The 19,471-nt window shown below is 37.1% G+C and overlaps 2 protein-coding genes across 6 annotated transcripts in view; one reads left to right on the top strand and one right to left on the bottom strand.

The window, feature by feature from the left end:
• Positions 1-243: 243 nt before the first annotated feature.
• Positions 244-10,265, bottom strand: LOC143036490 (iron-sulfur cluster assembly factor IBA57, mitochondrial). 2 transcript variants are annotated; one of them, XM_076203898.1, is made up of 2 exons: positions 10,166-10,265; positions 244-1,432 (listed from the first exon to the last, which is right to left on the bottom strand). In XM_076203898.1, exon 2 carries the CDS (start codon positions 1,356-1,358, stop codon positions 333-335), a length of 1,026 nt encoding a protein of 341 aa, XP_076060013.1. In that variant the 5' UTR covers positions 1,359-1,432; positions 10,166-10,265; the 3' UTR covers positions 244-332. The 2 variants fall into 2 exon arrangements, with proteins under 2 accessions (XP_076060013.1, XP_076060014.1); XM_076203899.1 differs by having other exon boundaries at positions 10,191-10,242.
• The window catches only part of IleRS-m (Isoleucyl-tRNA synthetase, mitochondrial), a 39,887-nt gene continuing 30,620 nt past the window's right edge, over positions 10,205-19,471 (top strand). Inside the window, exons 1-7 of one of the 4 annotated variants that reach the window (XM_076203892.1) lie at positions 10,205-10,254; positions 13,422-13,544; positions 13,671-13,845; positions 15,800-15,963; positions 16,679-16,813; positions 16,940-17,168; positions 18,234-18,400. In XM_076203892.1, coding sequence (XP_076060007.1) covers positions 10,252-10,254; positions 13,422-13,544; positions 13,671-13,845; positions 15,800-15,963; positions 16,679-16,813; positions 16,940-17,168; positions 18,234-18,400 — 996 coding nt within the window. In that variant the 5' untranslated portion in view covers positions 10,205-10,251. Of the gene's footprint in view, positions 10,255-10,287; positions 10,684-13,421; positions 13,545-13,670; positions 13,846-15,799; positions 15,964-16,678; positions 16,814-16,939; positions 17,169-18,233; positions 18,401-19,471 lie in introns of those variants that run through there. The other 3 variants (XM_076203893.1, XM_076203891.1, XM_076203890.1) reach the window with 3 other exon arrangements.

Genomic DNA, 19,471 nt, shown 5'->3' with positions numbered 1-19,471 from the left:
CCACCCACAAATGGAGCACCTAAACTTTTTCTCTGTGTTCTCATCCTGCAAATCAGTTGGTTGACCTTTACTGCATTCCATCACTTCAGATTCTTTCACAATAACAATTTCTTCGCAATCGACTATCAAACTGAATTAAGTATATTTGTGAAGTTCCGTGACTACTCTCGTATTATCTTGAAGCGCAAACCATCCTGTCCTGGAAGTTTCACCTTCATGTCTGGAGAAGGAAAACCATACAGATTTAATAATAAAATGTATTCCATACAAGTTTTCTTTACATTACACTTTGTACATCATTAAAGAAAAAAAAAATGCAAATGCTTTTCAATTTACTGGTTCAACTTTTTTTTATGTGCTTCAATTGGCCACCATAATGGTTTAAAGGTTTCAACGGGCACATCATTTACTTTGAGTTCTTGAGCAGCTATGCACTGCTCAATTCTCATTGAACCTATTCCAAATTTTCCAAAATGTCCACGAATTTTCCCAACAGATTTCCCATTTTCATTAACAACATTACTATCTAAATCTAAATCAGGAATGGGTTCTTTAAGTACCAGCGGCATGTAACGTTTTCTGACAACCCCAGTGTGAAATGTGCGAGCTGTTAATTCCTGCCCAATGTAGCACCCCTTGTGAAAACTAATGCCATGTAAAAAATCACAATTGGCTTCCAAAGGAAGGCACTTGCCATAGACAAGTTCTTCAGCACCTTCACTAACACCAAGTCTCATCCTAAGCATCTCATATTCACTTTGGGTTTTCTCCACTTCAGGAATAACAGCATCTATATTGATGTTATGACTAAGGAGTACCCTGTGACCAAGATATTGCATTCGAGGATCTCTGGTTACGAGAACACCTTCTTGCTCACAAACATCTAAAGTTGGTTTTTCAACAGCTTTGGTACTCATGTAAATAGATTCCATATCTTCTTGTTTAATATTCTCAATATTAATGTTACTTTCAAAAACAACCCAAGGCTTAACCTCATGCAAAGGTTTGATATCTACCTTTCTTCTCACTCTAAACATTTTGAGGTGTTTGATTAGTGCTTCAGTCATATTTATGTCACATTCCAAAAGCAGGTGTTCTTCACTCTGCATGTATACTATTATATCATAGAGAACCCTACCCTGTGTGTTAAGTACCATTGCATACAAGCAAGATGACTTTTCCGTTAAATGATTAACATCATTGGTAATCAAACCCTGAAGAAACGGAAAAGTTTGTTTTCCTTCTACACTAACAATGCTGCGTTTCACAAGAGCCTCGGCATGGAGGCATCTCACTGAGGTTCCCCTACAAAATATTCTTGAGATTTTACTTGCTAGTACAGAACTACGAAGAAACATGTCTGGCTGTGGGCTTCTTCTCCTTACCAGGCAGTGTGCAGCATACTCCAGAAGAGGCAGACCCCAGTAAGTTTCTGTTGGAGAATGTATTTGTCTTATTATGCATTCAAAAGAAAATAATAATGAAGATAAATATATACGGTAAATAAATGCAAATACTTAAACCTACACTCCTGCATATAATACAAGGGTACATGTCAGCCTTGCTCCAAACTAAATACATTTGTTTTTACCAAGTACATACATCAATTTCAGAAACTTGATTAAACTGGATTACAATGACAATAAACCCTGACAGGTATTTCAGTCCATATTGAGCTAAGATGTATCACCTGATAACAAATAAAATGAAAGTGAAGCGACTGAAGTATGTTGAAATTTGTATTTTCTGTAGTCAGTTGTAGTAACAAAATAATGATACTTAGAAACAATATTGTTTCATTTGTAAAGGAGAGACACTAGAGAAGTTTGTAACCTTAATTTATTTGCTTCAAGTTTCACAGCCAGACAGTGGCTGGCTATGGTCCTTGGGTCCTTCCACAGATTTCTCTGGGACGAAACTTTGGACACTTGTCTGTGTAGCTGTATTAGTGTAAGACTCTATGTCACCCACTGAGAGTTGCAGTTGCAGTTGTCAGCTCTCCATGTGTGAAAATAAGAATGAAATACAGATGACTGCCAGCAGCCCCTCCTGATGAAGGTGAGAGGGTGGATAGGCTTTGAAAATGTGAAGTTTTACATCTTGAGTGAGCGGAGAATGGCTGTGTATGGATGGTACTGTGACACATGGGAATGGGTGAGGAATGGGGGGTTAGGGAATAGTTATGTGTGAATTTAGGGATTTCTCCCTGTCTTCAATGTTACTGCATGAGGGGACAGAGAGGAAGGGATTGCCAATTAAATGAAGCAGCCTTGCTGCATTGCTTCTGACCCAGGGTGATGGGCAAGATGCAGGGATGACCTGTCATTCAGGAGGAGCCAAGATGAGACGGAGGGAGGTGTAGTGAATGGGAGTGAAATAGGTGGAAGTGTAATTATGCCTTTTGCCTATGGCCACCTCCCTTGTAAGGAGGGAAAAGCCTTTTGTATATGTAATATGCTAAGCAGAAAATCTCTATCAAAGCATCTAGTTTCCTTAAATATATCTATATAATATATATATTATATATATAATATATCAATGGATTTCCATAAAAATTAGCAGATACTTCTTGTGCTGTCAGCCTCTTACATAAAAAAATGATCAGTTGAGCTTGATTATTTCAAATTTACATCACTTTCTCACTATGGAATTCTGCACTTAAGAATTGACAAAGATAAATACTATGGTGACAAAGTAATGTACATACATATACCAAGAGCTTTTTCCCCCTTACAAGGGAGGTACCCAAAGTCAGAGGCATAAATCCACTCCCACCCATTTCATCCCAACATACTCCACTCTCATTCACCCATTATTTACCAAAGTGCATAGTGGCTGGCAAATTCTTAGTAGTTCACTGTAATTCAAAACAACTACTTTACCTTATATGAAAGAAATACAGTATATTACTTATCTTTCCACATTAAGTGCCAAATTTTTGGTCATAGTGCTAAAAACGGCCATTAATGAATTTTGTTTTACAGTGTATACATAAAAATGAATACTCTGATTGTGCAGTAAATAAAGTGTATAAACTGCTCAACCAGATGGTATAATGACAATAGCATGGAATATAGTAACAAGTGTCGATACATTTAGTGGAAAAATTACCCAGGTTTGCTAACATGTTTTCCTTATTTTTCCATCTTTGTGTTTACATTCAAGAAATAGCTTCCCCATAAAATTATCAGCATTTATTCTCAAAACAAAACTGCCAAAGATAAAAAAATAACAACACTATCTAATTTCTAGAAACAATAGTTGACACTTTCCTGTCACCGTTTTCTTTGTTGATCATCCCATGCAGCCCACTAAGTGAAATAAATTAAATAATGCCTGTGTGCTTGCTTGTCTTTGCAAAAATTTACCAAAATAGCAAATGTTAGAATATTGGCTTATAGTTTCTAAAGATAAAATTAAATGTGGCTCGATCAATATCAAAACGAAAATAACAGTTGAAACATAAGATTTGATTAAAGATAAACACCTTTATATCTGTGTTTTTAACATGATGATCTTCAGCCATATTAGAAAAACAGAGAACCAGAGGGAATATGATTGAAACCTGTGGGGTTTTGGCAAGGTTTGTAATGACATGTACCTATAGTTAGCTCCCAGAGACCAATTCCTCCAAACCAGGGGACACAGCTTAAAGCCGATGAAACCACGCCACAGAACATCAAAGTGGAAAAAAAATTCTTCAGCTCCAGTCTCATTGAATATGTAGTTAGTACAAATGTCAACATGTTGAAGAATAGATATGACTAGTTTTAGACTGAGTGTAAACTGAGAAGAGGCATCCTTACTGGCATTGACTCTCTTTCCTTACTTTCACAAAGGTAAGCAAATAAATAAATAAAAACAAGGAGGCATAGTATTGGTGTACTGATAGGAATTAAAGTACACACAAAATTTTTGGAAGAAAATATTAACTATGAAATATTTGAACACCTAGATCTGAATATGATACACGTATACCTTGTCTTCAGTCTTTCAAGTTAATCACTTCAGTATGACTCAAATTCTCACACACAGCACAGCTGTCATATGTAATTTGTATCACACTACTTGCATTATAAAATATAAAGTCACTGTTGTATTACTTGTTCTCTTTTACTCTGAGTAATAATGATATGATATGGCTTAATGTCACAAACTCCCCCTTATTGGAAGGTTAGGATAGCGCCCTTCACAGAGGACTGTAGAGTGGAATTTAATGAACCATGGCATTGGTTCAACTTCACCAGTGGCAGAATTTGAACCGCCATCCCCTTGACCTTCACTGCAAGTAATGATGCCCTAACCCGCTCAGCCAGTGAGCTTCCTGAGTATTAACAAACACAGAAAATGTGATCAAACCCATTCATAGAATCTGGGGGTAACTCATGTATAGCTACAAAATATATATATATATACTTATATATAATCAAGACGCCAATATCAGCATCCTCATGTAAACACACTTGTGCCTCATGACATAGGTGCCATCACATCAAAGTAATTAAGTCACTTTCAAAAAATATGTTAATATCAATGAGACAGGACTGTATTTAAAAAAAAAAAAAAAAAAAAACACCATATCATTCATTCATTTCCAAGGAGGCGAAAACTATCCCAAGCTATCTGAAGAATATTTTACCTTTTTTACCTTATTGTTGGGTGGTAATTGTGCAGGTGACTATAAGCTAAAACCACTGCTTGTTCATTATTCACAAAAACCTTTCATGCTAGAGAACATATCCATGGCATCTCTCCCAGTTATTTGGGCTACTGATTCAAAGGTGTGGGTAACAGTAGTTATTTTTGAAGACTGGTTTTTACATCAATTTGTACCTGAAGCAGAAAAGTATTGTAAGGAGAAAAATATTCCTTTTAAGATTCTGTTTCTCTTTGATAATACTCCAGGCTACCCACAAAACATCAAAGATCTTCACCTTGACATTACCATCATTTAACAATAAATCTCTGTTGTAACCAATGGACCAAGGGATAATTGCAATCTTCAAGCACTACATGAAGCGTACACTACATAAAGCTATTGCACCAACTGATCTGAATAAATCTATCACAGTCCGTGACTTCTGGAAAGGGTGTGACATCTCCAAAGCAGTAATGAACATATCAGCTGCATGGAATGAGATTCAGAGCATGGCTGTGAATGGAATATGGAAATAGCTATGCTCACAATTTGTGCAGGACTTCAAGGGCTCTGACGAGGCTACCAACAACAAATCCTTAATGATGAACAGTGAGCTGCAGATGGATTTAAACAAGGAAGATATTGTAGAACTATTTGAGAAAGATAAGGAGTACCTGACAAACAAAGAGTTGATTGAACTTGATGAGCAACAAAATAAAGAACAAGATCCAGACCACAAGCCTTGTCACTTTACCATCAAGAAAATGCAAAAGGCATTTGCAGACATGGATATGTGTCTCGCTTTATTTGAAGAGATAGTTCCAAATGCTCAACACTTTTCAAAGGTTATGGGGGCTTGTCACAAAGTTTTTGCCCCCTTATAACCTTATCTTTGAAGAGCGAATGAGCAAAAGAATTCAAGGCAATCTTGATAAGTTCCTGAAACAAGTCCCTATACAACATTATTTGTCTCCTGATGATCCTCAGCCATCAACTTTTATGATGCAACATCCTCCTACACCAGGCCTGGCAAGCAACATCATCATGCATTATGTAAATTTAAAATTGGTTTTTACATAATTGTTTTTAATTACTATATTCAGAATACTGTTACAAATGTATGTGTATCTGTATAATTTTTTTTTATAAGCTTAAGGGGGTACGCAACACCTGGAGGTCATTTTCTAAAATATTTAGAGTAAAGAGCTGAAACTTCTCAGGTAAATAGGTATCCATATTGCCTACATTTTAGGTGAAGCAGAATGATGTATGTACACATGTACACATGTACGTATACCAGTAGCGACATTTAAAAGTGCACAGCACCATAATACGTGGACCAATTTGTTTTATATTTTGGCTATGATTAGTCAGTAGGCACACCTAGGGCCGGTCATTGAGTAATTGAACAATTTCCTTTATACTTTTGCATACAGGCATTTCAATTTTAATGTCTGGCAAAAATCGTGAAAAATACAATTTTTTTGCTCGTTTCCATTATTACTCCGAACTCTTTCATCCTATTCAAAATATTCGAATGATCGGCCCTAGCAGTTACTAAGAGTAATATTCCCTGTAAGTTCCATCTAAATCTGATGTATATTAGATTTTTTATGATTAAAAAAAAGTAGAAAAATATCGAACGGAGATATGGCAACTTGAAATATGAATATATCTGTAACTTGCTTATAGTTTCACCAATTTGACTGATTTTTTCATGGCTTAATTATTATTATATAATAAGTAAGTACAGTAAAAATTATCAACATATTTTAATTATAAGTACTTTAAATACTGAAAAACTAAAGTATAAGTATGTCACAGTAGTGACGACGCACAGACGACAACATCATATAATTTGTTTTTTTGCACTTTTGGCGGTTTCTTCATATGAAACCTCTCTGCTGGGGGTCTTCAGGGTATCTAAATCATTGGAAAGAGGTTTATTTTCCAGTAGTGGGCGCCTTTCTCTTTCCTCGCCAATCTATGTTGGTAGGGCACCCCCTCCAGCATCATATGATGTCCCTTCTTCTTTCTTCTTCCTGTATAGCCTTGATCTTTTTCCTCTTGCTTTCTTCTTTGGATTTAATCTTCCTCTTTGAATTGTTTAGTCTAATGTTGTCCTTTACCTCTGTCACCGTCACAGAGGTGCAGGTGAGGGCGGTGGTGGAGTGAGAGGTGGTGAGATCTTTAGTCGTCTTTGACTGCTTGCCATCTTTAACTGCTGTTTTTTGTCATTGTGATGTTCTTTTGTTCTTTTTGCTACCCATGATGACTGTACTAAAGAGTAATATGTACTAGCTAAAGTAATAGATTGCAATGAGAGCTCATGAGACATGCGTACTTCCCTTTTCAGAGCTAGCCGGGAACTAACGCTTAGTTTCGCACAAAGTTGGCGAAATATTCTCCCTTCCCCTCCACAATCGTATTGGCCGTTGATACACTGGGCGAGTGTAAATTCAATCAAATTTCAACGTTATTCGCTGTGCCTGAAGGTCCTAAGTGGCACGCCTCCCTCTAGTGTGGGTTGCGCCTTTAAATTTGTCCCTTTAAACCTCACCCAGGACCTTTAAATTGCGCGCGGCTGGAAAATTATTTGTCGGGATTTATTTCTAAGTGGTATACGAACATTTTGAACACAGTTTTGAAAAATGCCATATCTTGACCAAATTCACCCCCCCAGGTGTCGCGTACCCCCTTAAGTGGTCTTGTGGGTGCTGTGTCAGCTGACATGTTTTGGTATGAGAAAGTGAGCTGAGCTTGGGAAGAGTGTTTTTGTGCAAGCTTTAGGATTCAGATGTGTGTGCTGGTTGAGTTGTGGTAATTTGCTTGTGCCTTGTATTCTGTGTCAGTGGTAACTATTCTGCACCACTGCTAACTGTGCAATGTAAAGTGCCTTAGTAAAGCAAGAGAAAATTATACCGGTGCCTTTGCATGAGGCTTGGCCTTCCAACATGTGAGTCAAGGTGTGTGTGAGTGTGAAGCGGCTCCCACTAGCTTCGCCTGCAATGGGGAGTGCTTATTTGTGTTTTATGGTGTGGCTATTTCAACTTAGGTCGTTTTTCAACATAAGTCGCAACCTGTAGAACCAATTAAAGACATAAGGTGACATATACCTCTATATGTCCATAAAAGTAAGGTAACAATATATTTATATCGAGTAACTTCTAGAAATATGCATTTAACTTTCAAATAACAAAATTTTGGCTGTATGCCTCTGCCATGTTAACAAAAATTCCAACTTTTCTCCAAAATTAGGTAAATCAAGACAAGTACCACTGTAAACATGACAATATTGTTATGTTCTTTTTAGCTAAATTAGATTAGTAGGCTAGGCTACTTCAGGTTGATAGAATATATATTGCCATATACTGATAGGAATTTACAGAATACTGCAATACCAAAATTTATACTGATTGAATGTATATTGTTTAAATAGTGATGGCAATATTGTTGTGTTTATGGCAATATTCTTGCCAAACATGAAACATTTAATATACAAACATACTGAGAGCCTTGCATCCTTCCAGCACTTTCATAAAGAAAATTAAGAGGAGACTTTATTGAGACTTATAAAATTGTTAGTAGGAAATATGATAAGGTATGCAGTGAGGATATCCTTGTGGAAAGGGAGCACAATGTGATGAGAGGACATTCAAGGAAGTTATTTAAACCATAATCAAGACACAACAAAAGGAAATATTCATTCCCACGTTGAGTGACTGATATATGGAATGCGTTACCAGAATCATTTGTGAAATGTAAAACTGTAAAATAGTTTGCAAAGCAAATGGATAAGTTCTAGAGTAATCACAAACAAATAAGTAATTATAGGGCACATATTATCCACTGGGGCCAAGATGAGAGGGAGGGAAGAGGGTAGAGGGGTGTGGAGTATGTAGGGGATGGAATGGGTGGGAGTGGTTTCTATGCCTTTGTTTTTTGGCTACCTCCCTTGTAAGGGGAATAAAGCCTTTGGTATATGTGTGTATATATGTATTATTTTAGTTGTGCACACCTATGCAACAGAGCATTAGAAAATTAAAAATTAATTATGTCAATTAAATATATGAATGTAGTATGCGATTGTCTTGGCGGAAACAAATAACAAAAAAAACCCTTGCTGTAAGCAAATCTACTAATGAACGAAGCCGCTAGGATACGGTCCAGACACCATGCTGTCATCTGTCCCATTCAGTCACTGTCAATTAAATGATGGCTTTAATGTTGTGGATAAGGTGTTCTCTCCAGGTGATGTTAATAAGCGCTTCCTTGGAGTTTATGAGAAAACATGGGGTTCTACTGTCATCTGTTCATTGCCCGAGATATAATAATAATCAGGCCATCAGCAAAGGTGATGACAACGATGACCTGGATGATCTTTAGAATTTGAGGTACTGAATTACTAAATATATGTTAGGTTATGTTGGTTAGTTAAGTTAGGTAGGTTTTAGGTTTGGTTAGATTAGACAAATTTATCCTTACTTTTCTTCGACCTCGGTATATATAAAAAAAAAACATGGCATATCATTTAACCCCCGCGGCTTCGTTCGTTAGTAAATAGGTTTTAGCAACTTTTTTATTGATTTCTCCCAAGAAAATCACATATTACATTGATGTATTATAATCTTAATGCACAAAATTAATAATTAATTTTCTATTGCTATATGATTTATATCACGTAGGTGTGCATAACTAAATATTCACCTATCCATCACATCAATCGTCAAACTAGTGATGATGGTGACAAAGGAGTAGAGCCAGAGACATAGGCTGTATAGACTCTTCCACGAGATCATCTATGTCTATGTCTAGATACCATATGAGGACGGAGCCTTTATTTGTACGACGTTTCGCTTATTACAGCTTTTTCAAGCGAAACATCGTAAAAATAAAGGCTCCGTCCTCATATGGTGTTTAACTTGTCAATCTTGTCGGCAACTGCCACTTTCATGAAAAAAATGTCTAGATAGCATGAGGGGCGGTGTGAGGAGTTTAAAGAACCAATGTTTTGATGGAAATTAGTGCCAGAATTAAAAGAATCATACTTAAATTTATCAGACAATGAAGTTTAACTTTGTAATTCCCTGTCTGCATGATTGTAAACGATGACCAACTTATCTTTAGTACATCTTGTTGATTAAAAGCAATTACAACAGTGAATGATGGCGATATCATTATTCATTGTGACTGTCTCAATTTACCCTTTTGATTTCTCATCTTTTCTGTACAGCTTATATCTACACATTTAAAAAGTCTCGGTAAATACTTGGTGTAATAGTTATGAGAATATAAAATCAACATCTTTACGAAGTCCTGAATGTTTTTTCATTGTAAAAATTATAAGATAATGGCAGATAAGAAATATGGTGAATCTAGCATATTCTATACAATGTCTTATTGATTATCTTACGAGAAACTCATCGTATACATTTCAAGTTATGATCTATATCCGAATAATCAACTGAAAATATAAGTTTTTTTTTAAATAGTCTTCATTAAAAGGAAGTGAAACATCCTTCCCACCTGACGCTACCAGCAGATACGCAACCTGAGACACTGGGCGACTAGGCTAAGTTTCCTTGAGTAGAGGACTTGTATTGCACAGCTGTATGGTAAACAGGAGAAACAACCATATATTGATAATATCTCCGTTAAAATAAATGAATCTTTGTTATGCTAAACATATAGCTATAGCTACACAGATAGGATTAATTGGAATGATATTTTAGGTTATTACTATTGTAATATTATAGAAATCCTAAAGTTGCGTACTCCGTTGAGTTTAAGGTCGTATCATTTGTGCAGTTTGCATACAAACAAGAGTTATGTCCCCACAAAAATGGATATTGCAATTAACATCGTCAACAACACTAAATATCAAGCAGATATTGTACAGACGCTTTTCGGAAAAAGTCATAACTGGAAGTAGTAAAGATAGATCTGTGGGGAAGTACAAAAATACTGTTATATTACCCTCTACGACTTTTCCATTGAAAGTTGAAGGCGTAAAGAGGGTGAATAATGAGAAGAAAATTCAAGAGGTATGAATTGATTTAGGTTAATTCATAATGTAAATTTAGTGTTAACTATGTAACTGTAGCACTTGATTGTCGACAAGTATTTTTTTTCTTTCCTTTTGATTTTTTGTTAATTGTTATTAATGACATAGAGAGCCATACTAAAAGGCAGACAAGGACCGAGAAGTAACTCAAAATGACCAGCAGTATATAAACTAACATAATAAAATAATGCTTGTTTTTGTGGTGAAAATTGATTCTGTTACATTGTATATGAGTTATTGTCATTCATTAAAGAAATAAGTTTTTCTCTGCCAAAAATGACCTGTCACCTTAACACTTTGAAACACTGAAATTTATTCTGTCAGTTTTTGACATGGCTGAGATGGATCTCCATTGGGGCCAGCCAGCTCTCTTCCCACCATAGTCCAGTGTAGTAGGCTGTTGGAGTCGGGGTTTGGGTATCTTGGTGTGGGTGGTTGGTCAACTGCATCCAAGTGGTGATTGTAGGGGGTATTTTTTGAGAAGTGCACATAGTGACAGTCATATATACATACATATACCAAAGGCTTTTTCATCCTTATAAGGGAGGTAGCCAAGAAACAAAGGCATAAAAACCACTCCTACCCATTCCGTCCATAACATACTCCACTCCCCTCCACCTTCCTCCCTCCCTCTTATCTTGGCACCTCCTGGATGACGGGTCATCCCTGCATCTTGCCCACTGCCCTGGGTCAGAAGCAGTGTCGCAAGACACAGCACATCCACAGCAAGGCACCTTTATTAAATTGGCAACCCTCCCCCTCTCTGTCCCGTCATGCAGAAAAGGAGAAGATGGGGAGAAATCCCTTTGGGCTGCATCAGTTTATTTCTCACACATACTACCTCACCCCCCATCCCCCATCCCCCACCCACTCCACCTCATTCATCACAGCATCATTTATGCACAGCCATTCTCCTTTCACCCCTATCTTCTGTCCTCTCCGATCCTTCCTCAACAGACTTTCCCATCTTTCTCATCTTTCCCAATGCCCCTTTTACCCCATCCATCCATCCATCAGACATGCACACCTATGCAATATAGCATTAGAAAATTAGGTAATTTTTTTTAAGTGTACTCCTACATGATAGAGCAATAGAAAATGAAATAATAAATTTGTACATTATAATATATCAATGTAATATATGTTATTCTAAGTGGAAATCAGTAATAGAAAAAGGTGCCAAAGGCAATAAACCAACAAACGTAGCCACTTTGACTACTTGAGATGCCATCTTTGTTTTGGTAGAGACAGAGGTCAAAGAAATTAAAGTATGATAAATTCATCTAATCTAACCCAACCTACCTTACCTACCTAACCTAACCTGCATTTAGTAATGCAGTACCTATAATTCTAGAAGTCATCGTCATCGTCTCCGACCTCTGAATCTATCAAAACAAAGATGGCATCTAATGGAGTCAGTGCAACGTTGTTTCTGCATAGCTTTTAGCAACATTTTCTGATATTAATTTCCACCAAGAAAAATACCTATTACATTGTTGTATTATAATTGACAAAATTAACACTTAGAAAAAATGCTGAAAATTAAATAACATTTAGTAATGGAGGACTTATAATTCTAGAGGTAATTAGGATAATTTGTATCCCTCATAGCAACTTTATCTGTTATTGATTTCCACCCAGAAAATAAAATACACAGTTCACCCATTCCACAGTTCAGCATTCAAAATGGTGAGGTGTGAGGTACATTGGATCAATAAATATCATAAATTCAATATATTTAGTTAATAATAATATCAGACTTTCAAAGGATTGTGAAGATGGTTCTTGATGTGCTATAATTGTATAATTAAAGGGAGAGGGTGTTAGGAATTGATTTTGAGTCTGAATTTTGCCCATTGTCTCAAAAATCTTTTAAATAGGACTCAATTGATTCAATGGAAATTTGATTTGATAGAGCCCCATGTCTTGTTGCATTGCTTCTGACTCAGGGCAATGAGCGGGAGACAGGAATGACACAGTATCCATGAGGTGCTAAGATAAGAGGGAGGAAAGGGTGGTGGATAGGAGTGGAATGGGTGGGAGTGGGTGCATGCCCAATGACTTGGCTACCTCCCTTACAAGGGAAAAAAAAAAGCCCTTGGTATATAGATAGATGTATTAAATCAATGGGTGTATCTGCAGAAGGAATTATATGTATTGCTTTAATGATCAGGAGACTGGCAAATGACTTTGAGTCCCAACACAAGTGCTACGTATGGGTTGTGGCAACAGTCAGGCCAATAATGGGTATCTACTAAGGTAGCAGAGATAATTCTCTTCCTGCCATCCATTTTCAAAACTTGTCATCCCCTATCATCTCTGTTTAGAGGTGCCACACCAAAAGGCTGGCACTTAGTCTTTGGAATAGACCCAAGATCTCTCTGTATCAATTTCAGCAGTATTTCCACATGCTTCTGATTATGCCACCAGGACATTTCATATATTAAGAGGGTTCTTGGGCCTGGTTCAAAAATCGAGTGTCAACCACTCGGGAATACACCTTTAGATGGCAGTGAGGGTGTTGATGAGTTTTAAAGATGGATGGGAGGGAGATTCTTCTTCTGAGGCCCTTTTTGTAAGACCACCACCAGTGGGACTTCATCATTGGTTCCACATATGTACCAAAAGGGTATAAAATGTTTGGAAATGAAAGTACCCATAACATTTACTGATATTTACAATATTTGTATTTAATTATATTTTTGTTTTATCTACAAGGATTTGGGTTTCTTGTCACTGTATGAGTGGCAGCAGAAGCAGAATAGGGCTGAGGAATTTGTGCTTCATGATGGCCCCCCATATGCCAATGGAAAACCTCATATTGGACATGCTGTCAATAGAGTAAGCTGGTTGTTAATTCTGTTAGCTCAGTCACTTTACCATAACTTTAGTTTTATTTTTTAAATGTGTGAAATGTTATATTTCTTTGGGTAGCCTCCACTTCATACCTAGGGTTTTATTCCATAGATCTTGAAGGACATTACAAACCGTCAAAAGGTACTAAGAGGTTTTTCTGTGAACTATCGTCCTGGATGGGATTGTCATGGTCTTCCCATAGAACTCAAGGCTTTGAAAAAGGAAAAGAAAAGGAAAAAGAAACAAGGAAGCAATAGTTTGAGCCCACTGGATATTAGGGCCAAAGGTAATATAATTTCCATGACTTTAAGGCTTTCTAGTTGTGATTATTGGATTTATATTTTAGGCTGAGATAAAATTGTTATTTCTCTTAACCTTACATGCAATGTTGGAATTATTTAGATTCATAAATACGTATTCATTTTCTAATAACTTTATTTATAGTTTATACTGAAATTAAAAAATCAAACAAGTGTATACATTAGATGATATACCATTTCCATTGACTTAACAAGGTTCATTACAATTTCAAACACACACACTGCAAATTACTGGTCACACAAAACAATACTGAGAATAATCACAAGTTGTATGTAGACAACATCCATAGACCACTGATATATGGAGATTGGAGTTTTATGCTCACACAAGCATCTTAACATGTATGGCACACTATACATGGGTGTATGTGTGTGCATATAAAATCAACAGTATTCTGACAATTGATAATTTTCTTTCTAGTATTTACTAATCTTCTAACAAGAACTCTTCCATCTGGATGGTGTTCAAAGACTATCTGTCTATATAATTATATAACAAAATTCATGCATACCTTAGGAATGAAGAGGAAATGGGAAATTTTTCTTGACATTTACAACTTAGGAGTGAACAAACATGTGCCTAAGACTAGAGAAAGAAAGAAGCAAAAACAGGACTGGTTTAACAATAAATGTGAGATTGCATAAAAGGCCAGGGATGTAGCTTGGGGAAAATGGAGAAAGAAAAGAAGCATACGAGCAAGCTAGGAATGACTATGACAGAATTCGCAGGGAGGAAGAAAGCAATTTTTGAAAGAGGTGTACAGATTGACTTCTCATTAATGGACGTTAATTAGCTGTGTTTGCAGTGTTTTTGCTATGTTTTCAGTGTTTTTGGTGCTGTTGTTTAGTGCTGTGCAATCTCTATGCCACCCAAAAACCACTCCAAATCAACGGATTATTCACATCAACGGACACCGTTACCCCCCTTTTAGTCCGTTAATGAGAGGTCAATCTGTACTAGAAAAATGCAAAGATGAACCAAAACTGTTTCACAGGTTTATAAATGGTAAATTGAGACACTGGGAAGGAATCACCAAGTTAATAGTAGATTAACAAGTTAAACACCATGTGAGGACGGAGCCTTTATTTGTACAATGTTTCGCTTATTACAGCTTGAAAACGCTGTAATAAGCGAAACGTTGTACAAATAAAGGCTCCTTCCCCACATGGTGTTTAACTTGTTAGTCTTGTCAGCAACTGCTACCTTGATAGATGGTGAGGCCTTTGAGGAGGCCTCAGGTCAGGCAGAAATAATGAATGAAGGTTTCCAATCAGTCTTCTCAAAAGAGCTCAACTTTTTGGACAAGAGCAAGGGGAGCAAAAAACCAGGTTTAGCAGATATAAATGGAAAAGTGAGGGAAGTGCTCAATCTCCTAAGATCAGTGAATGTGACAAGTTTCAGGACCTGATGTGATCTCAAACAGGATACTTAAAGAATGTAGGGAACAACTAGCGGACAAGATCCACAGTCTTATTGCATGTTCATTGAAAGAGGGCATTGTGCCACTTGATTGGAAAAGGGCAAATGTGGTGCCAATTCACAATGACATAGACAAGAAACATTATTGGTGCAAGCACTAAACCTTGAGGAACTACACTCATAACTGCTCTCCATCTTGACATCTTATCCTTTATTACTGTCCCCATGTATCTTTCCTTCAAATTGAATTTCATCCATTCTAGTAGTTTGCCACTCAGTCCTCCAATGTGCTCCAATTTCCACATAAGTCAGCTGTGAGGTACTTTATCAAATGCCTACTTGAGGTCAAGACACATGCTGTCCTGTGTTCAGGATCAGGAAACGAGAATTGATATATGGTATTCAGGTCATGATGAAAGTATTTCAGTTTGAAATGTAGTTTAATGTATTCTTTTTTATTCTGCCTTGTATTATTACATGTTAAATCTTTATTTTTTCAGCCAGGCAGTTTGCATTAGAAGCCATAGAAATTCAGCGCACGGTATTTAAAAGATGGGGTATAATGGCCGATTGGAACAGTAGTTATTACACTTTTGAGACAGAATATGTTATGAAGCAGCTAACCCTATTTGCACAACTTTATGATGAGGATTTTGTGTTTCAGGTACTTTAATAATCCTTCCATATATGCATTTATTTTTTATGATATACATAAATGACTTGTGGTACAGGTATCTTTAGTTAAAGTTTTGCATTATACTTACTTATAAGGCTTTAATTAAGAATTTCAAGGATGTTTAGCAGTGGCAGATCTAGGATCAAAATTTGGGGGCAGGGGCTAACCTGAATTTTGTAAATGTAGGTGATGCTTTGGGGGGACTAACCTAAATTTTGTAAATATAGATGACACTTTTAAAGAAATGTACTTTGTAACATAAATACAATGATTTTGAAAATAAATTGAAGTATATGTTCTCACTTTAGTTTTTTCAGAATATTGGGGAAAAGTAATACTTAATCTTTACATTTTAAAGATTTACCCTCAATAATGTGTTGGTTATACTTCTGCCATTGTAATACTGTTTTTTGCCATGTATCAGTGTGCATGTGGCAAGTCTCTTGACCTCTACTTTGAGTTAATGAAAGAACAAATTTAGGGGGAGAGGAACTTCAGCCCTCCCTCCCCCCTGGATCTGCCACTGATGTTTAGCTGCCTAGAAAAGTAGTTTGTGTCTATAAACAATGAATATAACATGAAACTGATATGGTACCCAGCAAAAATATTTAAATCTGTTATGGAGTAATGAATAGTGTATCAAAAATTTCACGTGATCATGACATAATTACCTTTACATTTTAGGTTAATTATTTTCTCTTAGGCCTACAAACCTGTGTATTTTTCTCCTTCTTCGGGTACTGCCTTAGCTGAAGCAGAACTGGAGTATAATTTAGAGCACAAAAGTCCATCACTTTATCTTGCTTTGCCCATTGTGAATGTACCAGTGAACTTAAAGGTATTCAGATTTATTTTTGCAACCATGAAAAATATGTCCTTATTTCTGTGATACGAATAATTTTATCAGTGATTATATGTTTATATATTTTAAACTAATAGATTCAAAATTGCTGAATAATTTCAGGCATATCTGCAGAATCATCAGGATCTTAATGCTTATTTGGTGATATGGACAACTACTCCTTGGACCTTACCAGCGAACAAAGCCATTTGTTATGCACCAAATATAACTTATGTTCTTGTTGAAACTCATGTTCATGGAGAGCATTTGGCTCTTATTGTTGCTGAAGAACTGTTACATGAATTAGAAAATATTCTAGGAACATCATTGAGCAAAATTGCTTCCTTTAATAGTAAGGAATCTCATTCCAAGAAAAGAGGGAGAGAGGGAGGGGATTATGTGGGGATGAAATGGTTGGGAGAGGATTTGTGCCTTTGATTTTGGCTACTTCTCTTGTAAGGAAGAAAAAGCCCTTGGTATATGTATGTGTGTCTGTATGTATATATATATATATATATATATATATATATATGATGAGGTGGATGTATGGGGTGAAGGGGGCTTTGGGGAAGAGGGGAATATCTGTTGAGGAAGGACGGGAGAGGGCAGAAGACGGGTGAATTGGGAGTGGTTGTATATGGATGATGTTGTGATGCATGAGGTGGAATGGGCAGGGAGATGGGGGGTGAGGTAGTATGTGTGAGCAAAATTTGACGCAGCCCGAAGGGATTTCTCCCCGTCTTCTCCTTTTATGCAAGGGGTGATGGAGAGGGGGGGTCGCCGATTTAATGAAGCGGCCTTGCTGTGGATGTGCTGTGTCTTGCAACACTGCTTCTGACCCAGGGCAGTGGACAAGGTGCAGGGATGACCCGTCATCCAGGAGGTGCTAAGATAAGAGGGAGGGTGGAGTGGTGTGGAGTGTATTTAGGGATGGAATGGGTGGGAATGATTTTATGCCTTTTCCTTTTTGGCTACCTCCCTTGTAAGGGGGAAAAAACCTTGATGTATGTGTTTATATATAGATATATATATATATATATATATATTGGCTTCATGAACTCATGATTCATAAATGTAGAAATGATTTTGTAATTGACAAGGTATTTTAGAATTACACAAAGCTGGACACACACACAAATATTCACCTCTGAAATTGCAAATCTACAAACTCAAACCCATCCTTTTCACAACCATAAAAACTTAAACTGTTTGAAATTTGTGATTCTGTAAACCCAGATCCATTAATACAAATTCTCTGAAACTAATGCATTCATATATGCAGTCATATTTCCACATTGCAAATTCATAATTTTTGTATAGATTTGCCGGAAGTCCGCAGAAGTGCTTGTGGATGTGCCCAGCTAAAAAATTACAACTAAACTTTGTATGCTGAAGGGGGTTCTTCATGCCTTCACAGGTACAGAGTTGTCTAGTGTTAGGTATCGCCATCCTGTGAAGGAAGTGAGTTGCCCATGTATACAGGCAAGTCATGTCACTCTGACCAAAGGTACTGGTCTTGTCCATACAGCACCAGCCCACGGGCATGATGATTTCAAAGTAGCGCTGGAGCACAAACTTCCTGTTGTAAGTTGTCCCTTTTTTTTTTTTTTTTTTTTTTTTTTTTTTTTTTTTTTTTCTATGTTAGGAACAAAGAGTAACATTTTAGTATTTTGTCTCATTGTTTGGACTTTAGGCCACTAATTTCATTATCACCTCATAGTAAGCTTTGATGATAAAGAGAAATTATGGAGAAAAAACAATATCAACAACAACAACCTGTTTTTCCAATGTATAAAAGGATCTTGACTTCTTATAGGATGAACATACACAGAGCAGGATCCCTAGTCACATTACTTTGTTCCATTTAGTTGCCTTTTGCAACTTGCATGGAAACAACAGTTGCAGAATCCCCCCCCCCCCCTCTTCCACATGGGATAAGAAAAGGTTGTGATAGAAGTGGTCAGGGACAGTATTAAGAGAACCGCATGAAGGAGGGACAGCTGTCATACAAAAGTAGTATCATTCCTCTATGAGTAGAGATTTTACTCTAACATAGACAAATGATGTGTGGTTTAAGTCTGTAGGGGCCTAAAACAGTCCCTAAAACATTGGCTGAATGTTGCCATGCTGTCATTACCATCCAGTATGGGGTGGGCAATTGCCACTCCTCTATCAATGTGGATTGTTCCTGTGTTTAGGGGGAAGGCCTCTTTGCTGTGTTCCTTGGGGTTTGTCACAGGTCAGGGTAGACATGCAGCAGAGGGGACTTGGTTATTGAAGGTCTGCTGCTCCCATTTTATTTATTTATTTATTTTCTATGTGTAGTATGTGTGAGCAAATTTTGACGCAGCCCGAAGGGATTTCTCCCCGTCCTCTCCTTATATGCAAGGGGGGACGGAGAGGGGGGGTCGCCGATTAAATGAAGCGGCCTTGCTGTGGATGTGCTGTGTCTTGCGGCACTGCTTCTGACCCAGGGCGGTGGGCAAGGTGCAGGGATGACCCGTCATCCAGGAGGTGCTCAGATGAGAGGGAGGGTGGGAGGGGTGTGGAGTGTATTTGGGGATGAAATGGGTGGGGGTGTTTTTGTGCCTTTCCCTTTTTGGCTACCTCCCTTGAAAGGGGGAAAAAGCCTTGGTATATGTATGTATGTATGTA

The sequence above is a fragment of the Oratosquilla oratoria genome, chromosome 20, assembly GCF_046742065.1.
Source record: "Oratosquilla oratoria isolate Oo_2021 chromosome 20, ASM4674206v1, whole genome shotgun sequence".
In the NCBI taxonomy this organism is placed as follows: domain Eukaryota; kingdom Metazoa; phylum Arthropoda; class Malacostraca; order Stomatopoda; family Squillidae; genus Oratosquilla; species Oratosquilla oratoria.
This window is presented reverse-complemented; position numbering and strand designations above follow the sequence as displayed.